The 24,533-nt window shown below is 39.6% G+C and overlaps 1 protein-coding gene across 2 annotated transcripts in view; it reads right to left on the bottom strand.

Moving 5' to 3' along the window:
* The window catches only part of LOC149203812 (actin-related protein 2), a 240,248-nt gene that overhangs the window by 182,656 nt on the left and 33,059 nt on the right, over positions 1-24,533 (bottom strand). Inside the window, exons 3-8 of one of the 2 annotated variants that reach the window (XM_089403570.1) lie at positions 1,672-1,806; positions 1,353-1,430; positions 1,149-1,227; positions 574-623; positions 223-326; positions 46-114 (exon numbers count right to left, since the gene is read on the bottom strand). In XM_089403570.1, the coding sequence (XP_089259696.1) occupies positions 46-114; positions 223-326; positions 574-623; positions 1,149-1,227; positions 1,353-1,430; positions 1,672-1,806 (515 nt within the window). The remainder of the gene's footprint in view (positions 1-45; positions 115-222; positions 327-573; positions 624-1,148; positions 1,228-1,352; positions 1,431-1,671; positions 1,807-24,533) is intronic. The other variant, XM_089403571.1, reaches the window with a different exon arrangement.

Here is a 24,533-nt window from a genome sequence, read left to right as displayed (position 1 = left end):
CATTCCACTTTTAACTGAAAAGTTCAAAGCGTAAAGGGAAATCACCTTACATAGCAGAGTTGCTCCTTTACTTCCCTGACAGTCTCAAAATCTGCAGTTCTATTTAATGCATACCTGGAAAAACATGCATTCTTACAGCACATTTCAATTTATGAAAATAAGCACACAGCTAAAAGATACTTGCTAACACAATTTCAAAATATGTGAGCAATAGATCCTCACCCACGGCGAAGAAGAAGATCCAAAAGATAAGAGGTAATGTGACGTCCAGCTATATTCATACGTTTTGTGAGATGTGGAAAGGAATAGCCATCAACGACAGGCACCTGATGAGGCATTGTGAACAAAACACTTTCAGCAGTTGGCCTGAAACTTACACCAAACGCAGAAATATCTAAAATAGTGAATTCAAAGCAAGCATCAACATTCACTTTACGTATGTCAAAAATTTCCCAAATTTTACATCCCTGCAAAAAAAGCACAGGTTGATAACATGCAGGAAAGCACAGCCAAACATTAAATATCAAATTCCCTTCATGGGCACTGTCAAGAACATGGAATAAAATTTCTCACCACATGGGTCACACCATCTCCAGAGTCTACAACAAGACCAGTCAATAGCCCTGCACACATATTTTTAAAAAGTACATAAAATAACATGCATATCTACCTATTTGAGCAGTATAATAAAACATCATGTGCTTTGCCAAAATATGATTTCATCAGCTCTGTCAGGCTGTGGTCTAGTGCCATCTTGGAGTAGTTGTCATGACAATTATCCAGATTCAAAGCTTCACAGGCATGCTCCTCCCCAATGTGGACTTTTCCAGATATGGCTATTGATTATATTGAATACTGGTGATGTAAACATTTGGACAAAATATTGTATAGCACTGTGAGGGTCAGTCAAGCTTATTTCCAGGTTGCCATCATAAAAAGATGGGTTCCCTTTGTGTGTGTGTGTAATTGCATTAAAAACAATTTTCTATAATTAAAACCAGACACTGAATTTCATGAAATTTCATGGCAAACAAAGAAATATAATGAAATTCACATTGCAAGGCTTGAAGAGAGTCATTGCTTAACAGAAAAACATATTAGTGATCTATGGAACACTTCAACCCACAATATCAAACAGTAAACAGCACCTTGGGCATACAATGTCAGAACAGCTTGAATTTGGATAAAGACACTCGCAAAGTTGTACTTCTCAAACATAGTCTCAATCTGCAACAAGAAAGCACTCATTATAACCATACAAAAATACAAAAAGGACACAAAATTCAAGCAAGTAGAAATGTAACAAAGTTGAAACTCATAAAACCACCTACATTACAAAATACAAAGCTTACCATTTTTTCACGGTTCTTTGAAGGATTGAGAGGTGGATCTGTCAATAAAATTTTACACTCTGACGGATCTATCTGCAACTACCACAAATTCAGTCTTATATACTGTGATATATAGAAGAATCCTACTCAACTGACTATCTGAAAAAAAGCAGAAAACATACAAGTATATTCTAACCATACAAAAGATTTCACAATAAAATATATTTCAATGCAGACAAAACTTTAACCTTAGTGAATGTGCATGACAGTACTACAACTGAAACACAAAAAATTCTATATACCATTTATAGATCATACTGATAAGATATGGATTAGCTACCTTCAACTCATTGTAAAATGCATGATCCCAAATGTAGCCCATATCCTCCCAATTTTGGATGATTCCATTGTTAACAGGATAGGTGATATCAAGCTGATTGCGAAGATCTGCACATGCTTCTCCTATAACAATGTCCTGCATCACACCCAAATAATAGAACTTTAAAATTATAAGGAAAGTCATGTGAAATAAAATAACACTTTAATGTTACAGATTGATCTCCCTGTTCCTAGAACACATTCTCAAAACACATGTATTTACAGGTTAAACTGAATATGGCCATCAACAAATTTCTCACAATTTGGGATCAATAATTTGTGGCTCCACAGTCCACTAATTTACCATATCTACTTTTTCTGAATAAAAATAAGAAAATGAAACCTATACGGATGAAAAATAAAAGGAGATTAAGGCCCTTGGAAATGAAACCCAAATAAAAGATAAAGGGATGGTAAGCCATAAAATGATATTATGGAAACCAAATGCACAAAGAAACCAAGCAAGAACACGAGAGAGAACTTAAAAGAGAGAAATACTTCTAGGATATCATATGGAGAGAGAAACCATCTTTCTATAACAAAGGAATGACATAAACCCTAGATGCATAAAACTAAAATGACAAATGTAATTTAAGTAATTAATACAACAATAAAGCTTAAATTAAACTGTCATAAAATGACTTTAATATAGCCTAGAAAACCATTATAAATGTTAGACTGTAAGTCTCTAGACAATCACAAAGTCTGAAATAACCTTGTTATGAATTGTCATCTTTATCTACTAACAAGTTGTCAATGAGATCTAGCTCTAGAGGTGGCTATTTTCATGTACTATAAATCAATATCATGAGATGCATACATATGTTGGGGATGGCTTAAATCCTTTTCCGCCAAGATCTTGCTAGTTCTATTTCTTAACATGGTAACACAGCTTTTATGGTCCTAAGGTAGATTTCCATGGAAGGTTTGCAATTTGAAAGTTGACGATTGTGCATGAAAGAGCTCTTTAGTCTTAAGAGCCTCATAGCACTTCTCTCTTCATAGTATTGATCCGATAGAGAGAAGCCACTATGCCTATGCCAAACGTATTGATGTTTGTAGCTCAGGTAGATACTTCTGCATCAGCGATCCAGGTGGATCCTCAAAATGCTCAAAATTCAAATTCCTCTGATGCTTCCGAAACCAGCTCCATTGTGAAGAGCTCATCATTCTGATTCCAACACAGCTTGAATGGGTGAAAAAGGACATTGTATGACAAAGTTATAGCTGGTCAAAGTTTTCATGAAAAAGAAAGTCAAACTCAACCTTGGTCAAAGGTCAACGCAAAGTTCCAATGGTCAAGGATCCGCTTCAGGGTTTTGGACAGTGAAGGGTCATGGTTCCAACCACCATGTGGCAGTACTTGATTGTTGATGGAGGACCAGTGCGATGATGACATTTGTCAATTTTTAATTGGCGGTATGAGGACCATTGGATTGGTGCCACACAACCCAATGAGAGGGCGACACGTGGCCCAATTTAGGGGAGGCCATGTGGCCTTGTTCTATTCGCCAAAATTTTGGGTATGGGATATGTCGAACTAGACAGGATTTGATCCAGAGATCTCTACACTATCAACGCAACGACTTACCGTTGGACCACACGGATGGTTCTTGTTATAAGTTATAACTACTCCATCAATTATATTTCATGTGATAATGTTATCATTGGAAAAAAAATGGACTCTGCCATGGTTGATGGCTACGCCATAGTTATCAACCGCCATACCTCATGTTATTTATCCACAGTGGCAGAGGGTGTTATTTTTACATTACACGATATATGTTTAACGGACAGCACCATTTTAAAAACCAGCCACGGTTCTGTATCGACAGTCAATACAATGTGTCGGGTGATCACATGCGCAGTCAAGACGTCGAGATTGCGGGACCAGCCCGCCAAAAGTTTATGCAAAAAATCTTCACATATCACCCATTTCGTGAGTCGAACTCCTGACTTGCCGCCGACTAATCTCATGCCTCACACTAGACCATTCATTGTTCCTTGTAAAATGGAGGGTACAAATTTATATTTAAGTTTTATGCGCCGATGGTTTGTGGGAAAGGATATGGTGGGAGCAAGCCATATCTGGCGACTCCGCCATATCCCAAGGTCATCGCCATACATAGTAGCGGGAGTCAACATAGTGAGGTAGTTAAATGCTACAGGTGGCAGTTTGTTATGTGATCACCAGCAGAGTTGAGCATGGTTATATTAACCGTCATGCGATAGGTAACCACATACGGTGGCGGAGCCATAGACCCCGCCACCATAACATTAAAAAACACAATTATTCGCATATATATTAACCCGCCGAAATATCAAACCAAATCGCACGTAATGTGGATCGAACCGCCGACCTGGAGTATTATAAAACAAGCACCCAACTATTGGGGCACAACACATTTTGTTGAATGGTTTGCAGAGTCAAACCTTTTTGTATTTGCAGCAGAAACTCTTTGGCTTTTTGAGGCCATAGGAGGTCTTTTTGAGCGCTTCAATAGCCTAGACAAGGGTTTTGAGGCATTCCAAACATAGTGGCAGAATTAGTTTCTTCATTGGAGCAGCGCAATTTTCAGTCCATTCTCAATGTGGTTTTGGGAAAGACGATGTTGGCACTTCATCATGAAGCAGTCCAATTTATGCTTTGATCTCAGCATGAGTACGAGGACTTGTTGCCACATTCAGTGAGAGAGTCCTATTTGGCTCCATTATTTCTTTGGGAATCATCTCGCGAGTGTGAGTTCTCTATAGGAGAACATTTCTTTGAAGGAGAAATTGTGCCACTCCAGAAGGAGGTTTACTCCATGAGATGTATTGTACTCTTTTTGTTGTTGAGATCAATAAAGTGGCCTAGCCATTGAAGCAGGGCCCGAAGAGGTAGCCCAATGAAGGGGGTGAACTTCATTATCATCTTGTTGTTCTTGTCTTGAATTTTTATCGTTTTGGGATGCATATGATTTTGTTTCATCTTTAAGTTCATTTAAATTTAATTATTCATATTTGAATAAATTATGAACTAAAGAGCCAATTTTCAAAGCTTGCAAAGTGTCAAGGATGAACTATAAATTTTCAGATCACTGGTATCAGAGCAGGTTTTGATCTGATTGCTAGTATGGACGAGAGTTTGCAACATACAAGACTCCAAGAACTGGAAGAGATAGCCTCATCTCTTCAAATGGAGAACATGGAACTAAGAAGATTGCTCGAGGCAGCAAAGGATGAAAAGAAGAAATTGCGTCTGATGTTGCAAAATGTCATTGAAGAGCAAACTGGGGAATGTTCAACTCCTGAAGCTTCTCCCAAGGTTCAACAAGTTTGTGGTCATGGAATGGCTGATGATTATACCCTTTGTCAGTTGAAGAATATTTCTTATGTGTTAAACCACAAGAGTGGTTTTCTTGAATCTTCATCTACCACTTTGTCTACAGAAGATAAGGAGGAGACAACAAAACCTCAAGCAGATGACCAAGAGTCAAATGAGGTAAAAAGCACTTCATTTCCTACATTTATTGTTAACAATGATCATGCATATTTTGCAGCCTTCGAGAAGCATACAAAAGGGATTGGTATGAAGTTGTTAACCAAGATGGGTTACAACAGAAAAGGGCTCGAAAATAATGGCAAAGGATCATCAATCCTATTGAGGCAACGAGACAACCTTGACATGAAAGATTGGGATATGTGTAAGAAGAAGTTGGAGAATGCTCCAAAACTGCAAAGTCGGGGAATTCTTCAAATGTGAAATTCGTGAAAGGACTCTTACAAGTTGAACGAGTATCACATCATCATGATGACATTGAATGCAAAACATCTCCAAAGAGAGATGAGTGTTTCAAAGGAAGAACTAAGTCAAGTTCTCCTCGTCGATCGAATTCTCCTCGTGTAATATCCCAAATTTAGATTTTTCATTTAATAAGATTCACGGAGTTTATTAGGGTAGTGCTAAGCCTAGCACAATTTTGTAATTTGGGCATTAGAGACATTTTTGGTACATGGGACTTAGGAGAAATCGAAAATTCCAACCTTAGTGGAATGTGGGGGCCACCCCTCACGGAATACACACCCCTTGGAGGAAAAGTCAATTGTGTGGGAAGGGGGTCAAAATAGTTGGCTAAGGGACCCACAAGGAAGGCTGAGGTAACAATTATAAATGGGAGGTTGAAGGCAGCATGGAGGACTTTTGATAATTTATCATTTTGCACATTGTAGCTCAAGTTGTTCAGCTGAGTCGCAGGTGTTGTTTAGCACCAGAGGTTTCCAAGGGGAAATCTCACCCTCTTCTTCGGTGGACCACGAGTGCCACCCTAGGGAGGCAAATTCTACTCTTCTTTGGTAGCTGGGAGGATACCACGCAATAGCACGAATTTCTGGCATCAGTGGGACGCAGAAAAGGGAGCTACGTAGGGCTTGGAGAGGTATTGTGCCAAAGGGAAGAGATATGTCGTTGTTGGGCTATTTCCTCACAAATACTTGCCGGAAGGAGGAAATTTCCAGGAGCAGCGGTACCTTTCTTGGCAAAACGAAACAGTGTGGCTGAGCTTGTGTCATTTTTCCCTAGGATTGCGTAGGGAGTGTGGAGTTGTTTGTGGGGAGGCCTGGTGAGAGGGATTGAGGAGTTGGGATTGTTTGGGATTTAATTGGAGGGGAATTGGAGGATATTTCCTAGCCTTTGAGGAGCAGAAAACACTCCAACTATCACAAATAACATTTTCCAGCAGCAGAGGAGGGCCAAGCATTTTGGGGTCAATTTTGGAGCATCAAAACTAGGACAAACCCTTTCTGGGTTTTTTTGGGCTTGTTGAGGAGAGGCCAAGATTAATTTGGCAGAATAAAGTCTAGAGGGCTCAAACAGAGGTCTCTTTCCAGCCAACAGTGCAGATTTCAAGGGCAGCTTTGAGCATATAGGAGAAGTCACTTCCCATCATCTGGGCACCTTGTTTTCTCACCCGGGATTTGTCTACCATAATATATAATACAATGGCTCAACTTCTTTGGGGATAAATTGTTAATGTGTTGATATTTTGCAGTGTTTTGATTTTTGGTTGCATGTAAGAAATTTATGGTTGTTATTACTTAATATTTCCATTAGGAATATTACAGTGGTATCAGAGCCATGATCTTGGCCAACTGTGGCGCAGCGAACTAGGTCAGGGAAGATTTGTGCATGTATACACAATGACGGGTTAAACCATAGATGACCCATGGCTCAAGGAGGATTTGATATGCGTGAATTCTTGACCCAGTTGATGAAGGTGTCAGACCAGATCTATCCTCTTCCTTACAGAAGAGACACTAGAGTTGCACAGGTCGTGGGGGTGCAGCCATCTACATAGGATTATGGGGAGCAAGTAGATACACCCAGTGTGACGCAGGGATCACCCATGTTGGAGACTCCCTTGACCGTGTCGGTTGACATCTTAGTGGAGAGAGTAGAGCATACCCCAGTAGTGCCATCCATTGAGGTGGTGACCAAGGTCATGTCTTTGTTTTTGGGTGATAGCAGCACACAGCAGATCGGCGAGGTGTTCGGAGACATATCCACCCTTGATGAGGTGTCAGGAGATATAGAGGTATTGGATGATGGTCGCACACAGCAGTGTCATCAGTTTCAAGTCGACCTTCTAGCATTAAAAAGGAAGGCCATGTCAGTACGAGAGGCTATTCTGCTATAAAACGAGGAGCTAGAGGGCATGAGAGTGGTTTGTGTCGAGTCAGCGGCCAAGCTGGCTCACGTTGGGGAACGGTTGGATTCCCTAATGGTACAGTTAAAGGGCACATTGGAGAGTCAGAGCAACCCTCTTCAAGCATACATAGACGGGGCTAGCAGCATTGTTGGGTCACCTTTGCCCATTGGAAAGAAAGAGACAGAGCTACCTAGTCAGATTTCATGTGTTGAACTGGATAGCGGGACGAGACGACCTAAGTTGCACAGGGTGCAGCATCCGCATGATGGGGTTGTTCTATGTGTAGGAGTTTGTGCATTCGATCCCTTTCTTGGGGTTGGATGGCGAGAGATTCTGAGTTGGTACTCAATGGAGTGGGCTATGGAGATGGTGGTGGACTTGGGTGTAGCTCAGCAGCGGGTTCCAAGCACTGGGGATACTGGAAGCCCAGACTGGCATTGGGATCTAGGTGGGCCTACCTATCATTTCCCAAGTATGCCGATTGACTACGACCTGGATGGTACAATTGACCTAGCAGTTGAGCGTGCACATTTGCTAGGGGAGTTTCGGTCAGCACCAGTGGCCAACCAGTTTATGGACAGACTCCTTGGGTTGTCTTGGTATGACGATTGTACACGAGATCATGGGATGATCAACATACTCTGGCAGGAGTTTGTCAGAGGAGGTGGCATTGGCAAGCCACCAGACAGTGCCTTGTATGGAGCTGGGGATTCTTCACATTTGTGTGGGGCACAAAGGACGCAGAGGAGCAGAGCAGTGGTGGCATCGCTACTGACACATAGGGAGATTCACTTCTTGGGTCCCTCAGGGAGGATTTGGAGTGGAGATCCATTCATCGGAGGGTATGGTGATGCGACGATGGAGGTGATGATACAGATCAGGTGTGGGCCGACACATAGGGACACAGCTCTAGGCCATCACATCTATGAAAATTTCTAAATAGAAATCCAACTGTAGTAATTGATATTATTTCTTCTACTTATTAATTCGGAAATAAGTTATTCACAGTGTTTCTACAGCAAATATCAAAATAAATTCTACTACAGCCTTCACAATAAAAATTACTGCGAAAAGTAAATGCAAGGAAAAAATACTAACACAAGTATAATCACAATGACAGTTATTTTTGGACAATTGTCCCCGGAAAAACCCAATGCAAGAAAATCGATGTAGCAGAGGGTTTCTTTATTGATCTTCAACAAAAAATCTCATGTACAAGAGAGTAGATACAACCAACAAAATAGAAGAGGAATTTCTGTGAGAAAATTTACAGACAATATTCTCACCCTTCTCAGCAAGATTCTAACTCTGGAGAGGCCTTGATGCCTCCTCTGCGTCTCACTGCATCAACTTCTGCATAGGGACTGCATAGTCCCAGCGGCACTGCCTCTGCATTGTCTCTCCTTTGCTCTTCGTCTTATTTCTGCTCTTACGCTCCCCATTGATGTTGATGCCCTCTCTCCTTCTCACCTGCAACTCTCCCTCTGATTCAATTTTCTCTTGCCAAACTTCGACCAGCGAGAAAAATCGATCTTACTTGGGTAATTGAGTATCTGCCCAATGTGTGTTCCAAATGCCCATCGAAGTCCTCCTTATAATCCTCCAGTTGAGTAATCAACAACCCAAATTAGATTCTAATCAATGGCTCGGATCATATTGACTTGATCCTCGTCTTCTTCTAGAAGTTTCACCCTCAGTTTAATTAATACCCTTTAATTATTTTAATTTCCTAAGTTTAGACTTAGACACCAATTAAAAATAGTTAATTATTTTAATAAAATTGTCTCCGAGCGGAATTTTCCAAAACGATTTCTAGGTATTGCAGAATACATGTGTCCTAGCCTCCCTGCAAATTTTGAGGCTTAGAGCACATCTGATGCTACGATAAATCAACACTCGCTCTTTGTGAGGAATGTGCTCTAGTAATGCAACCTGCTGAAGCGTCACTTCTGATTCTGTGACATCTCCCTCTATGCTGCTGATGTCTGACACCATTGTACATCAACTACTGCACAAATGTTGCATTTGTACTGTTGTTGGCCCTACCACCGCCAACATTGCATCTGTACTGCAACTCCCTCTCATCTCCTGCCACTGCAACTGAGAAACCATCTATTTTGCTACTGAAACGGATTCTCCACCATACCCATCCGCTTCCTAAATTGGATGAACTTAGCTCTTCCTAGGGCTTTTGTGAGTACTTCTACTACCTTATTTCCTGTGGAGACATACTGCAACTGTATTGCCCCACGCTGAACACAGTCTCCGATAAAGTGACATCTGATGTCAATGTGTTTCGACCAATCATGAAATACTAGATTCTCTGAGAGTTTAATACAACTCTGATTATTGCAGAAAATATTGGTCGCTTCCATCCTCTTCCTGAACAAACTCACAAGCAGTTTTCTAAGCCATATAGCTTCGTACGTAGTTGTGTTGGTCGCCATATATTCTACTTTTGTTGAGCTCAGAGCTACTGACTTTTGCTTTCTGCTGCACCAAGAGATCATTCCCAATCCAACGCTGAAGCAAAATACCCGGAGGTACTTTTCCGGTCTACTGAGCTACCTGCCCAATTTGCATCTGTGAATCCATTCAATCTAACGTCATCTCCTCAGGTGTATTTCAACCCATATCCGACTGTTCCATGCACATATCTAAGAATGTGCCTAGTTGCTGCCCAATGCACCCTTTTCGGTTCCACCATGAATTGACTAAGGGTGTTGACAGCAAAGCAAATATCTAGCCTAGTGTTGACCATATACATGAGCGACCCAATGAGTTATCTGTACAAGGTGGGGTCCACTTCCTTATCTCCTGATGCATCTATTTTCTTCCAGTTGATGATCATGGGCATGGCCATGGGTCGGCAATCCTGCATTCTGAATCTCTTTAGAATCTCTGTAGCATATCTTCCTTGCCCAAGGAAGGTCTTCCAATTCTTCTGCCAAACTTCCAACCCTAGAAAATAATGCATCAACCCCATATCCTTCATGTCGAATTCTGCTCCAAGATTCTTCTTGCAGTCCTTTATGAGCCTAGATGACCCTGGTAGAAACAAGTCATCCACATATAATACAAGAATAAGTGGCTCATACTCCACCATTAGATAGTAGAGATTGGACTCAGCATCAGTCTTGACGAATCCCAACTGTTGCAAGTAACTATCAATCCAACCATACCATGCTTTGGATGCCTACTTAAGCCCATACATGGCTTTCTTTAACTTGCATACATGAGTTTCGAAGCCTTTGGCTTGTTCTATATACACCTCTTCTTCTATCACCCCGTTCAAGAATGTTGTCTTGACACTCATCTGGTGAATCTCGCATCCCATTTGAGCTGCTAGGGATATAACGGATCTGATAGAGGTATATCTAGCCACTGGGGCGAAGATCTCCTCGTAGTCTAATTCCTTCCTTTTGTGTGTACCCCTTTGCCACGAACCTAGCCTTGTACTTCTCTATACTGCCATCTGCAACATACTTAATCTTGTAGATCCACCTTGATCCTACAACTGATCTATCCTCTGGTCTAGGTACCACTTCCCAGACATCATTTGTCATGATAGAACTATACTTTTCTACCATGGCATCCACCCAAACTTGGTGTTGTACAACTTCCTGAAAGTTGGAGGGTTCTTCAACCTATGCTAACAAGGCTTGGTACCTGTAAGGTTGTCTACGTTGCCTCTTCTCGGCTCTAGGAACTACGACAAACTCCTTTGTGTCCCTCAGCGTCTGTCGTACTTCCCTGCTAGTTCTACCACTGGCGATGGGAGGCTCAATCAAATCCCCCTCCTGTTCTTGCTATTCCATCTACTAAGAAATGCCTATATTTCCTACTTCTGAGGAAATACTAGTGTTGGCCATTGTGCTCGATCCTGGTGTCTCTCCTCCTGCTTATCCTCCTTGCTGCTCCTGCTACTATTGGACTAATGGAACATCTATTGACTGATCTTCTGCTGGCATCTCTCGAGATTTCCTGAAAGCTCTATCCTCCATGAACTTTGCATCCCGTCTTACTACAATTTTCCTACTGCTAGGAATATAGATTTTGTATGCCTTCGAGGTCTCGCAATATCCTACGAGGTACCCCTTTTCTACAGTTCGATCTAGTTTACTATGCTTCTCATCTGGAATGTAACAATATGCCACACTTCTAAATATCCTGAGATGACTCACCTTCGGCTTCTTCCCTATGAAGACACCTTCAGGCTTTTTCTTCCCCAATGCTCTGTGAGGAGTTCTATTCTCGATATACACCGTTGTGTTGCATGCCTCTACCCATAAGAATCTAGGCAAGTTCAGCCTTTACTTCCCCAACAATAGTTCTATTATTTTGCTCTACTACTCCATTCTACTCTGGATTATATGGAGTTGTCCATTCTCTTTTGATACCCTCCTTTGCGCAGAAACCTATGAAGTCTTTGTCTGTATACTCTCCACCATTATCTAAACACAATACCTTAATCTTTTTCCTTGTCATGTTCTCTACGAGGGCCTTAAACTCTCTGAACCGATCAAAGACCTCATCCTTGGTCTTTGAGAAATAGATCCAGGTTTTTCTAAAGTGATCATCAATAAAGGTGACGAAGTATTCCCACCACTAAGAGCTCTTTTGGACATTGGGCCACTAATATCTGAGTGTATCAATCCCAATACACCTTCCGCTCTGTTGTTACTCTGGAAAAAGTTGTTTTAGCATACTTTCCTAGTACGCATCCTCTGCATACATCATCATGCTCAGTACTAAGGACTGGAACTCCTGTAACAATCTCTCTGAGCATCCTCAGTGATCAATGGTGGAAGTGTCTCATTCGCCTGTGCCATAGTTCATTCAATTCCTTATCACCATTATGATTGCTACCTATCAATGTCATTGGAGACTCGAGCTGCAATCCATACAATCTGTTGCTTCGAGCTCCAATTTGTCTCTTCTTGTTCCAGCTTGTATGTTTGACGTATACTTTCATTCCAATGAAGTATACATTGTATCCCTTGTCCTATAACTGGGACACTGAAATCAGATTCATTCCTAACCCAAGCACATGCAGAACATTAGTGGCTCGGATGTTGGTTCCTGCTTCCGTCTGAAATGTTATGGTGCCTCTCCCTACTGAAGTACACTTCGTTTTGTTTCCCATAGTAATCTGAAAGTCCATTTGCTCTTCTTGATAGCTCGAGAAATATTCTCGTACTCCAGTCATATGGGCTGAAGCCCTGCTATCAATATACCAAACATCTGTTGACGTTGAACTTGACAAGCATGTGAATCCTTCTTCCAATCTGGAAGATAATTCAAAGGCATCTTGATTTTCCATCCCTCTTTGTGCTATTTTTCTTATTGATTTCTGACGCTTTTTTGCCCCGGCAACAGCTGCAGAAAAATTGCATCTTCACCTAAACACTGCTCTGCGTTGCTCCCTCTGTCACTTGTAAACTTCAAACTAGAAATCTTTCTCTCTGTTGACTCTCTCATAGAGAGATTTTCCTATGAAAATTTTGCCCTCCTAGACTGGACTGCGCAATCCCTTTGGGGATTCAATTTTCTGCCTATGCAGCAATTTCGAACTCCCTTCTTCTCTTCAATGTTGGCTCTTCCAGTTTGCACTCTTGCTTAAACTTGCTCCGATACCATGTGAAAATTTCTAAATAGAAATCCAACTACAGTAACTGGTATTATTTCTTACACTTATTAATTCAAAAATAAGTTATTCACAGTGTTTCTACAACAAATATCGAAATAAATTCTACTGCAGCCTTCACAATAAAATACTGCAGAAAGTAAATGCAAGAAAAAAATACTAGCACAAGTATGATCACAATGACAGTTATTTTTGGACAATTGTCCCCGGAAAAACCCAATGCCGGGAAATCGGTGTAGTAGATGAGGGTTTCTTTATTGATCTTCAGCAAAAAATCTCATGTGCAAGATACAACCAACAGAATAGAAGAGGAATTTCTGTGAGAAAATTTACAGACAATATTCTCACCCTTCTAAGCAAGATTCTGACTCTGGAGAGGCCCTGATGCCCCCTCTGCGTCTCACTACATCAACTTCTGCATAGGGACTGCGCAATCCCTACGCATTGCCTCTGCATTGTCTCTCCTTTGCTCTCCGTTTTCTTTCTGCTCCTGTGCTCCCAATTGATGTTGATGCCCTCTCCCCTTCTCACTAGCAACTCTCCCTTTGATTCAATTTTCTCTGCCAAACTTCAACCAGTGAGAAAAATCGATCTTGCTTAGGTAACTAAGTATCTACCCGATGTGTGTTCCAAATGCCCATCGAAGTCCTTCTTATAATCCTCCAGTTGAGTAATCAACAGCCCAAATTAGATTCTAATCAATGGCTCAGATCATATTGACTTGATCCTCGTCTTCTTCTAGAAGTTTCATGCTCAGTTTAATTAATACCCTTTAATTATTTTAATTTCTGAAGTTTAGACTTAGGCACCCATTAAAAATAATTAATTATATTAATAAAACTGTCTCCAGGTGGAATTTCCCAAAACAATTTCTAGGTATTGTGGAATACACGTGTCCTAGTCTCCCTGCAAATTTTGAGGCTTAGAGCACATTTGATGCTACCATAAATCAACAACATCCACGGATGTGTGGGAGCATCTAGCGTTGAGCAGTGGTCTACAGGTGGGCATGGAGATGCATGGTGGTGTGTCGTAGTGTGTTGGATTGCGTTGTGGAGTAGGAGTGTCTTACATCACATTGAGTACATGCAGGGAGTGACTGGTGCCTTGACACAGACAGGGCACGGGACGGTACAAGATGGTATAGCGGTAGTCGGGGATATCCTGTGGTGTACAGGGACAGACTGCATACAGTGGCATGCCGAGGAGTGTGGTGGTACTTGGTGCTATGCAGTGGCATATGGTGCGGCACAGCGGGCCCTTGGAGCATTGCCTCCAATGAGACTTGTGGACAGGGACATTAGGTGTATCGTTAGGTGTAGCTCACCCGAAATCAACGAGGACACGGTTGAGCTCCTGAGGATGCCATGTTCAGCAAAGACAGGTCTTCGACTGGTTTATCAGTAGATCTAAGGCAAAGATAGGGGCATCCATAGGGTTATTCTTAAGTTGGGGTCCACAAATAAAAAAGCAACTTCAGAATCGTTAACAACAATGATTTAGATGTCGAAGTCAAACCCCTTCTAAGGTAATATTATCAATGAATTACCCATGACAAAATGATGTAAGCAAAGTGAAGAAATTGTCAACCATTAAGCTTTGAGGACAGTTTTTGAAGAGGGGCAATGTTATGACTACATTTTATATGAAAAATAAAATAAAATATAACAAATGTAAAACATAAATAATCATAATGATTAATTAAAATAGTCATTGGTTAAATGGGAAGGCGTGTCTAAAAAAACATGACCCTTCATGAAAGGGCACCTACCTAGGTATATAAGCAGGCCCTCATTGTACTATTCAACATCATTGTACAGTCATCTTATTAATAAAAATATTACTACAATGCATTGTGTATTTTACATTTTTTAAAGCACAACAACTATAAATTTTATCGCTTCCTTCAACGGTGGAGATTAAAAGATGATCAAGTTATTTTCAACGATCGAGATTACTTTGACGAAGATCAAGCCAACTAGCCGTTATTTTCCACTGAGAGGGGTTTCTCTATATAAAGAAGCTATTGAAATTCTATTTTATATCTTTGGATGATGTGATTTTTGGAACATTGGTATTGAGCTACTGCTCAATTGGGGAACATTATTTTATCATAATAGAAAAACTTTAGGGTTCAATTCATGGTGTTCTTGTTTTGTTGATATGTGGTATGTGTTAGCTATGTGTGATCCTATATTGTGCTAAATAATTTTTCGAATTGTTATTTCGTTAAAAATATTACTACAATGCATTATGTATTTTACATTTTTTAAAGCACAACAACTATAAATTTTGTCGCTTCCTTCAACGGTGGAGATTAAAAGATGATCAAGTTATTTTCAACGGTCAAGATTACTTTGATGAGGTTCAAGCCAACTAGCCTTTATTTTCCACTTGGAGGGGTTTCTCTATATAAAGAAACTATTGAACTTCTATTTTATATCTTCGGATGATTTAATTTTTGGAACATCGGTATTGAGCTACTACTCAGTTGGGAACATTATTTTATCATAATAGAAAAACTTTGGGGTTCAGTTCATGGTGTTCTTCTTCTGTTGATATGTGCTATGTGTTAGCTATGTGTGATCCTATATTGTGCTAAATAATTTTTCGAATTGTTATTTCATTAAAAATATTACTACAATGCATTGTGTATTTTACATTTTTTAAAGCACAGCAGCTATAAATTTTGTCACTTCCCTCAACGGTGGAGATTAAAAGATGATCAAGTTATTTTCAACGGTCGAGATTACTTTGATGAGGATCAAGCCAACTAGTCATTATTTTCCACATGGAGGCATTTCTCTATATAAAAAAGCTATAGAACTTCTATTTTATATCTTTGGATGATGTAATTTTTGGAACGTTGGTATTGAGCTACTGCGCAGTTAAGAACATTATTTTATCATAATAGAAAAACTTTGGGGTTCAGTTCATGGTGTTCTTCTTCTGTATATGTGGTATGTGTTAGCTATATGTGTGATCCTATATTGTGCTAAATAATTTTTTGAATTGTTATTTCATTTGTTGGTGATAAGAACATTCTATTAATACATGCTATCTTAGTTCATTTGATTCACCATATGATCTAACAATTTTATTTTGAGAAAATTATAGAGATTTACAGGTATGCTAACCCTTGGGCTCCAAGTTCACAGATTGTGGGAAAGAGCCGACTATTTCATTGTGGTAATTAATTTTGCAGAAGGGTTTTGGCCAATATCCATTTTTTGAAAATATTCATGCATTGTCATTTACATAAAAATATTTCCAAAATTGTTTTTGATATTGGGCTAAAAAGAATTTATTTGCTAACAAGAGCTTGTAAATATTGTGCATTTGTAAATTATTTGTAAATTATTTTCCTAACCCATATTATTTTACAGCACTTGGGTATATGGGATTTTAAATTTTTGTATATATAATTGGGGTTTGGAATTCTTTTATTCATTTGTGCAGGTGGAACTTTTAAATTTCTCAAGAGAATTTGTTCGGGTTTTGAGGCAGATCTAGGCCTAAGAAGGCAAGATCTAGCCTTCAAACACCCTACAGGCTCAATGTCTAGCTAAAGAAGGGAAGTCGTCCAGCATTTTGGCAGTGATTTTTGGCATATTTGAAAATTCCAAGCTTTGGGAAAAAAATTTAGGCCTTAAGGCCTAGCGTCTAGCATTTTGGCAGTGATTTTTGGCATTATTGGCAATTGCAGGCTTCTGGAAATTTTTTTAGGCCTTAAGGCCTAGTCATGAGGCCTAGAGGCCTCCTAGGGCCCTCGGCCCCCTCCTTGGCTTGGTCGCAGCCCTTTTAGGGCTTGTCGTGGCCTCTTAAGGCCCTCGGCCCCATTCCTTAGCCTAGCCGCAAGCTTCTAGGGGCCTCGGCCTTCCTTTTTTCCCTATGTCATGGGCTTGGGGAGCCTCCTTTAGCCCTTGGCCCCCCTTGAACCCCTAGCCGCAGCCCTAAAAGGGCTTATCCCTTAGCTGCTGGCCCTTTTAGGGCATTCTCTTGCCCAATGTCAGCCTTTTGAGGCTTGACATCAACCCTAGAGGGCTCCTCCTCCTTGGTCGTGACCTCTTTGGGCTTTCTCTACCCCTTTATTCAACCCTCTGTTTGCCCTAGCCTATTTTCCTAGCTCTAGTTCAATCAATTTTCAGTCATTTGATTTAATATTTCATCTCTAACATTTGGTTTTGCAACGATTCTAGAGCTAACTTGGTGGTTGCAAGTAGTCAAGTTCATAGGAAGCTCCTCTAGTTTACTACAGCACCACTAGGCCTCTTGGTTTGCCCTCTAACCCTTCATTTCTATCATTGTTCTCATTTTAATTTCTGAAGCATTTTATGACAGCAGTATACTCAGGGCTTAAGTGCATCTAAATCAAACCTAAATTCACTAATAATTCACCTAAGGCTTTGAAAATTAATCTAAAGTTAATTGGATGCACATAAGTGAAATTTTAGTGGACTGTGGGTTGATTTTCCAGATCTGATATATTTGCTACAGCGATATAATTTCACCTACAGCAGTGGTAAAATCACATAATCTTGGCCTTGTTAGTGCTTGTCAGTCATGTCAGTCACCAATGATCAAAATTACTCTTTTCACTATTAGTTATGGTCTTAGGTCAAATTATAATATTTTCAAATTAAATTTGACATCTCTCTTGGTTGGAAAAGGGTCTTAAGTCAATGTCTAAATGTATAATGTATATGCTACTCTCATCACAAGCCTAAGGTCATGGTCATCATCAAAAGTATCATCAAAAAATCTCATGGGTCTTTTGAGGTCATTTGCTGCACACAGGGACAGTTTTACTTCAAAATCAGTTTCTAAAGTAACGGAAATGAATTTTACAAAAGTGAAAGAGGTTTTTGTCAATCACAGACCAAAGAACAAAAACTTACTTCTGTTTATGCACATGTTTTATGATTTGGGAGATATGCAGCAATATTTGAGGCTTATGTTCAAAAAATCAGCCATTTTGAATTTGTTTTACTGTTTTAGTAATTGTTTTTTGGCGCTCTTTTCTAATAGTTGGAAAGAAATTTTGAGAAACCCAAGGAGGTTTTTGTCAAGAACAAGCCAAATATCAAAAACCTCTTTCAGTTTCTTCACAGGTATCGTGGATTGGAATATTTGACTAGATCTTTACAGCCTAGTTTTACAAATTTAAACATTTAATGATTCCCTGATTTAGTCATGATGTTGTGGCACATGTTCCGAGGATATGGAGATGAATCTGCAAAAACTAAGAGAGGTTTCTCTCAAACACAAGCTTATCTACAAAAACCTCCTTCGGTGTTGTAATAGATGCCATGATTCAAGAGATACGAGTTAATCTTTGACCCCTATTTTCAGAAATTCAGTGCCTATTCCTAGCAAGGAGTGCTCAATTTAATGCAACTATTTCTATCTTTAGGGAGATGGTTAAGCTCAACTCCCTTGGTCCAGGGATGAGATTATTGTATATATTTCATGAATTTCAGAGTGTAAAGGGTTGGACATTTGAGGAGAGAACTATTGTAGCCTGTATTTGACATTTCTTGAATTCAAAGGACACAGTTTGCAGCTATTATCTAGGAATTCAGGTGCAGTAAGTTTGTGGTGTTGTTTTTCCTTTGTTATTACTTTATATGAATGATATTCATCTTCTCTTTCCATTCATCATCTCTTCAATAGTTTTCCTTACAGTTTATAAACATAATTCTTTTCACTAAGCTCTATTTTGATGGAAAATTATTTTATGTTATGTTCACTCTTGCTTAATGAATTCATGTCTCATGCTCATTAAGACCTTCATGCTTCATCTGAACACCATACTACACTAAAAAACCTAAAATACATCACAAAAGTGTTGCTACCTTGCTCCTTCATATCTTTGTTGCTGTAATCCTTTGACCCTCTGCCATAGCTACCTGGTTTTTCTCCCTTATCCAACAACAAAACCCTAAATTTTCCAAAACCTACCTGAGATTAGCTATTTAGCCTAAAATCCTTTATCATCCAGTCATCTCTTGGTTGTGATTCCATAGAGAGAGCCCTCTCTAGTTTGGTCGGGCTACTACCAAACTAAAAGCTTGGTCTGTGGTTACCTTCGTCGATTCCTCTCAGCTTGGGACATTGTGGAAAATAACATGCCTAATAATCAGTTTACAAGCATATTTTATCATTGCAAATCATTTGCACTCATTGGGCTTGCATTACTAAGCATATTTCATTATTTATTGAACCTTGTCATAATAATTTAAGGGTTGATATACATTGTAGAAACATCTAATATAAAATTTACCGCAATGGTAAAAAGTGTTGAAAGTCATCTAATTTCATTTGGCTCTTGTTCCTTGCAAAAAAAACCAACCAGCAATTTGGCATAATTCGGCCCTCCAAGATAATCCTTTTGGCCCTCCAAACAAGGTTCCTCAGGGGCTTGGCCCTGCCTGCAATACACATAAACTTTGGCTTCTATGCACAAGAGAAATGTTCCACAAAACATACATAGAACTATCCATTTCGGCCTGCAATCCTAACTCATCCTGTCACAAGAAAAGGGCACCAAAAACTATCTCTTCTTCACTGCAGCTAGGGCTCTCAAGCCTGCGGCTATCTCAGACCATTTCTCTCCAAAGATGTGTTGCTCCTTATGTGTTTCAAATGAGCCACAAAGTCTTTTATTTATACAATTCGATGAAGGAGCCAAGGGGTGTCTTTTGGTGCCAATGAGACCCTTAACTTGTGAGGCTGACTTGAGGAAAAGCACCTTTCAATTTTCTCTTGAGAATATTTAAATATATTTGCCTTGATGATAGCTTGCCCAAATAATTTGTCACAACGAATAATAAGAGCGCCAAATATATCAATAATATTATTTCTTTATTCAATTTTGAATTTTCTCTTTGGGACAATACGGTTTCTCTTTGGGGTAATCGGATTTTCCTTGGGGAAATTCATCCCAAAGCTGTCTCAAATTTCAACATGTAATACTCTAGTGTGTTGGGTTTGAGGATGGGAGGCAGCAAGTAGGTCCACATCAGCCAAGAAGGTCTTGATCAGCTGGATTAGATCTAGTTATTGTACATGTATTTCCTCGGTTGGGCCATTATTCAGGACGAGAGCCCAAGTAGGTTTGGAATATTTTATTGATGAACTGATTTGATTGGGAAAAATCTATTGTGTCATCTTTTTGTGAGGTTGGTTATATTTTGCTCCCATTAAATTAATGTTAATAACCTAGTTGTGCATTCATTCAGTAGATCTATAATCTGCTAGATCAATGGATTGTCGAGTGTTAGGTTTGCAAGAAAATTAACACGGCATCAAAGTTGTAAACTTTGAGAACCAATCTCAAGCTGCCAGGATCATACAGGTTCGTTGGGGCCAAGTTTGGTCATGATCATATAGAGCAATTTTTTTTAATTTTGTAAAGAACACAAGAATCCATATAGTGGGTACGAAAGAAAATCAGAGCAGAGAAAAGAAAAGAGCACAGGTTGGTAGGGGAAATTTCTCGACCACAGCCACAGAGAGGGAATTGTTGGTGACACCCAAGGGACAAGACACATAGGCAATGGTTGCGGCCACGACAAGAAGAGATTACAGAAGTCGCGTCACCGAGCTTGCATATCAATGATCAACTGGAAGAAAGATAGATGTTGTCGGGTGCACAATCCAAGGAATGGTGAATAGGCCAGCAGGTGGACAGTAGCCACATCAGGCCAAGGAGTTGAGATAAAAGCTGACAGAGCGTAGCAGCCAGCAAGGCCAGCCAATAATGACCATATAGAGTGTATGAGGTTTTCCAGCAAGATTGGCGGAAGTTAGTCCTCAAAGAAAGGGAGGGAGACCATACCAATCAAGGGTATGACAACAGAACATTTTACTTGAGTTTCTGATTTGGAGATGGCAACAACCATTCTAAAGGTTGATCCTATTGATTCCATGGAAGTTGAAATTTTCGAGATTGTGCATATAGAAGAAGGGAAATGGAATGTCAATGGCCATTCCTTCGACAAGGATCCAATTTATGATATTGATGATGATACTGATAGGAATCTTGTCTTACCTTATATTCCATGTGATCAAGAAGAAATGATTGTTGATAATTTTGAACCATCTTGTAATATTCCTAATAGGAAATAATAGTGATAAACAAAGCAAATTCCACCATGCAACACAATTTAACCAACAATTCAGCGAAAAACTGCGCCAAGCTGAGCCATTTTATTACTAAAGAGGAGAGTACAAATGTATGGAATAGGTGCACCTGGGCTTGCCAAAGCAAGTTGGACAAATCCCAAGCGAGAAGTGTGCTACTCTGATGCTATGTAATGCTTCCTCCTCAAGCTTCTGCGTTGACCCTCAAAATCTGCAACTGCTAGCTAGAAAGAGACCCTTGTTTGAGCCCCCTAGAGTGCTCAGAAAATTTAGCCAAATTAATCTTGGACTCCCCTCAAATAACCTCGAAAGACCCAAAAAGGGTTGGGCCTAGTTCCACTCTTCCGAAATTACCCCAATTTTAGTGCGCTCCTCCTCCAGCTAGGTAATTCACTCTACAGGGAAACAATTGCCAAAACACCTCCCAAAGTGTTGAACAACTCCTCCAATCCTCCTCCTTATGGCCCTAGCCAAGCCCAACTCCAAGTTCCCTACCAATCCTCTCCCACGTGCAGCCCTCTCTACAAACTATGTTGGCCCAAAACTCCTTCTGCGCAAGCCAAGAATGGTAAACTCAACCCAGTTAATAGCCCCCAAAATCAGCCCTGCAATTCACTTGGAAACTCCAACAAATACACCAAGAAATCAGCCCTCAAAATCCCGGAATCAGCCCAGCACCAAAATGGCTCTCCCAAGGAATACCATTTACTAGCCCTAGCAGCTAGCTTTGACCTAGGCCATTTAGGGGTGATTCCTTGGTCAATTGAGGTTGTTGTGCCACCTAGAGAGAGTCGATTTGAGTCGACTTTCCAAGCAAGCCAACCATGAAGCCACAAGTGGAACATTTGGTTAATAGGGGTCAAAACAGCCCTCTTGGGCCTCTTTGTTGTAGCATGATTGCCTCTTTTGGGATTTTGTCCAATGTAAAATTTGAAAATCAATTTTCTTAACTTATCCTCCAAGCTTTTGTGGATGGCAAGTTACTTATTTTGTGGGAGACCAAGGAGGATATTTTGAAGAGCCTCACATATAAATAAAGGCCTTCTCCTCCTTGGAAAATCATTGTAAACTTGTTGAGCTATCAAAAATGTGAATTTTTCATGAGACAAAAGGGTGTACACGTGAATTCTCTTCTTTTGTTTAGTTGATCAAATTTTTTTCAAAGGAAATTTTTGGAGCAGCACAAAGTTACTACAAGGCTAAGCTAATTGATCCAAGGAATCTTGGAGAAAGAGGTCTAGGGTTCATCACACATTTTCCTAATTCATTCAAGGTATTGCTTTTCTCTATTGGAACATGATTCACTCTCCCCTCTAGAGGTAAAAAATCTTATCTTCAATAACTGATAATTTCTTGGTTGGAGGATTCTCTTCTTGGAAAGCCCTCCTAGTAGAGTTTTGTTTCCAATACTTGTCTTATTTTGATGCTAGGGCTGAATCCTCGGTGTTCCACCTAGTATTCCAAAACCTCAAGCCTTGAGATACCAAATCAAGAGAGGACATAATTCCATGTCCTTGACTCTTGTGGAAGAAGGATCATATCCTTATTCCAACAACTTGCAATCACCTCATTTACAAAATTATATCTCAAGTATCCTTTTAATTTTTTGTAAAATTGTAATTAGTCTTAAATATAAAAAAAGACCTAAAAAACTTTATATTCTAAAAAATCAAAATTATATTTCATTAAATATACATAAATATATATCACAATTATATTTCATTAAATATATATATATATATATAATAGTGAATTTCTTTACTCAATTGTGGTTTACATTGTATTTATTGGTCATATCTTTGGTGAAATCACCACAAAATTTGTGGTTTAAGGAAGCCCTAAGGTCGTACAAACCCCTTCAATTTGCATAATATTGTTGTACTAATCAAATTTCCAAGTGTCTTGAAGCTAATTACAGTTTTGGAAATAGTCTACAGCAATTAAAGGGGTTTAGAGGCAAACCCTTGCCTTGGGATACGTGAAAACCAAGTTAAATCTTTTGTATTCATTTGAATTTATCTAAACACGCTTTTTCATTAACTATGTGTATTAGATCATATATTGGCTGTACAAAAAATTTTGCAGGTCTAATTATTATTTCTGGTCAAGTCAATTTTCAGCCTTCATGGTTTTGGGTTCATTTATGGGCAGTCATATACAGATTTAATATATTTCAAACTACTTGTCCAAATTTAGCGTTCTTGTGCACATTGGAATACTCTTTGATAGTACTAACATCTTTAACAAAGTTCTTGTTAATTTTCCACTGTTCTATGTTGTTCCAATCACTTTAGCCCAATTCTTTTCTTCAATTAGCAATCACTTTCAAATCAATTTAATCTTCCAGAAACAAATAGCAATTGTAAAGAGGAACAAAAATTGCAATGTACAATATAAGTGTTAAAATTGGCAACTAGGGCAAAACTCCATGTGGGTCATATTATTTATGACAGCTAATATTTTTATTGGATCCCTCTCACTGAGCGGTGTAGGATTGATCTAAAGATCATCCGATTCCGATAAGTATTTATGAAGTTATGAATTTATTTATGTTATGGACAAATTGTTAAGTGGGCCAGCAACTTATGTAGACTCAAAAGCCCAACAGTCATGTCTATTCAACCTCTACGTTTTAGTATAAATAGAAGAGGACTTCAAGTCATTTCTACACACACTTGGATCTCTTCCTCTACTTGTCTTTGGGTTTTAGTAGGAGGAGAGATCCTAAGGAAAAGCCGAAAACGCCGAAATTGCCGAAAAAGTCAAAACTGCTGGAAAAGCCAGAAAAGCCGAAACTGCCGGAAAAGCCAGAAAAGCCGAAACTGCAGGAAAAGCCAGAAAAGTTGGAACTGCCAGAAAAGTCGGAACTGCTGGAAACGCCGAAAACGACAGAAAAGCCGGAAACGCCGAAAATATCGGAAAAGCCGGAAATACCGGAAAAGCCAGAAAAGCCGAAAATGCCGAAACTGTCGGAACTGCCGGAAAAGTCGGACTGCCAAAACAGTCGGAGCATCTGTCTCCGAAGGAAGGCAGCATAATGTATGAGATCATGGGCAGCATAATAAGCAGCGTGATGATATGAGCATGGGCAGCATAATGATGCATGATGATATAAGCATGGGCAGCATAATGATGCATGATTATATAAGCATGGGCAACATAATGATGAATGAGATCATGAGCATGGGCAGCTTGATGATGAATAAGACCATGGAAGATGCAGCATGATGAGCAGCATGAAGATGAGAGCAGCTCAATCATCAAGGTTCAACACATGTGACAGTACAGCAAGGTGTCACACGGTAATGTGCAACAAATAGACGAGATGCAGCACTATGATAGGTG

Source organism: Pinus tabuliformis, chromosome 2_1 (genome assembly GCF_031772625.1).
Source record: "Pinus tabuliformis cultivar Carrire ecotype Pingquan chromosome 2_1, CPIR1, whole genome shotgun sequence".
Lineage (NCBI taxonomy): Eukaryota > Viridiplantae > Streptophyta > Pinopsida > Pinales > Pinaceae > Pinus > Pinus tabuliformis.
This window is presented reverse-complemented; position numbering and strand designations above follow the sequence as displayed.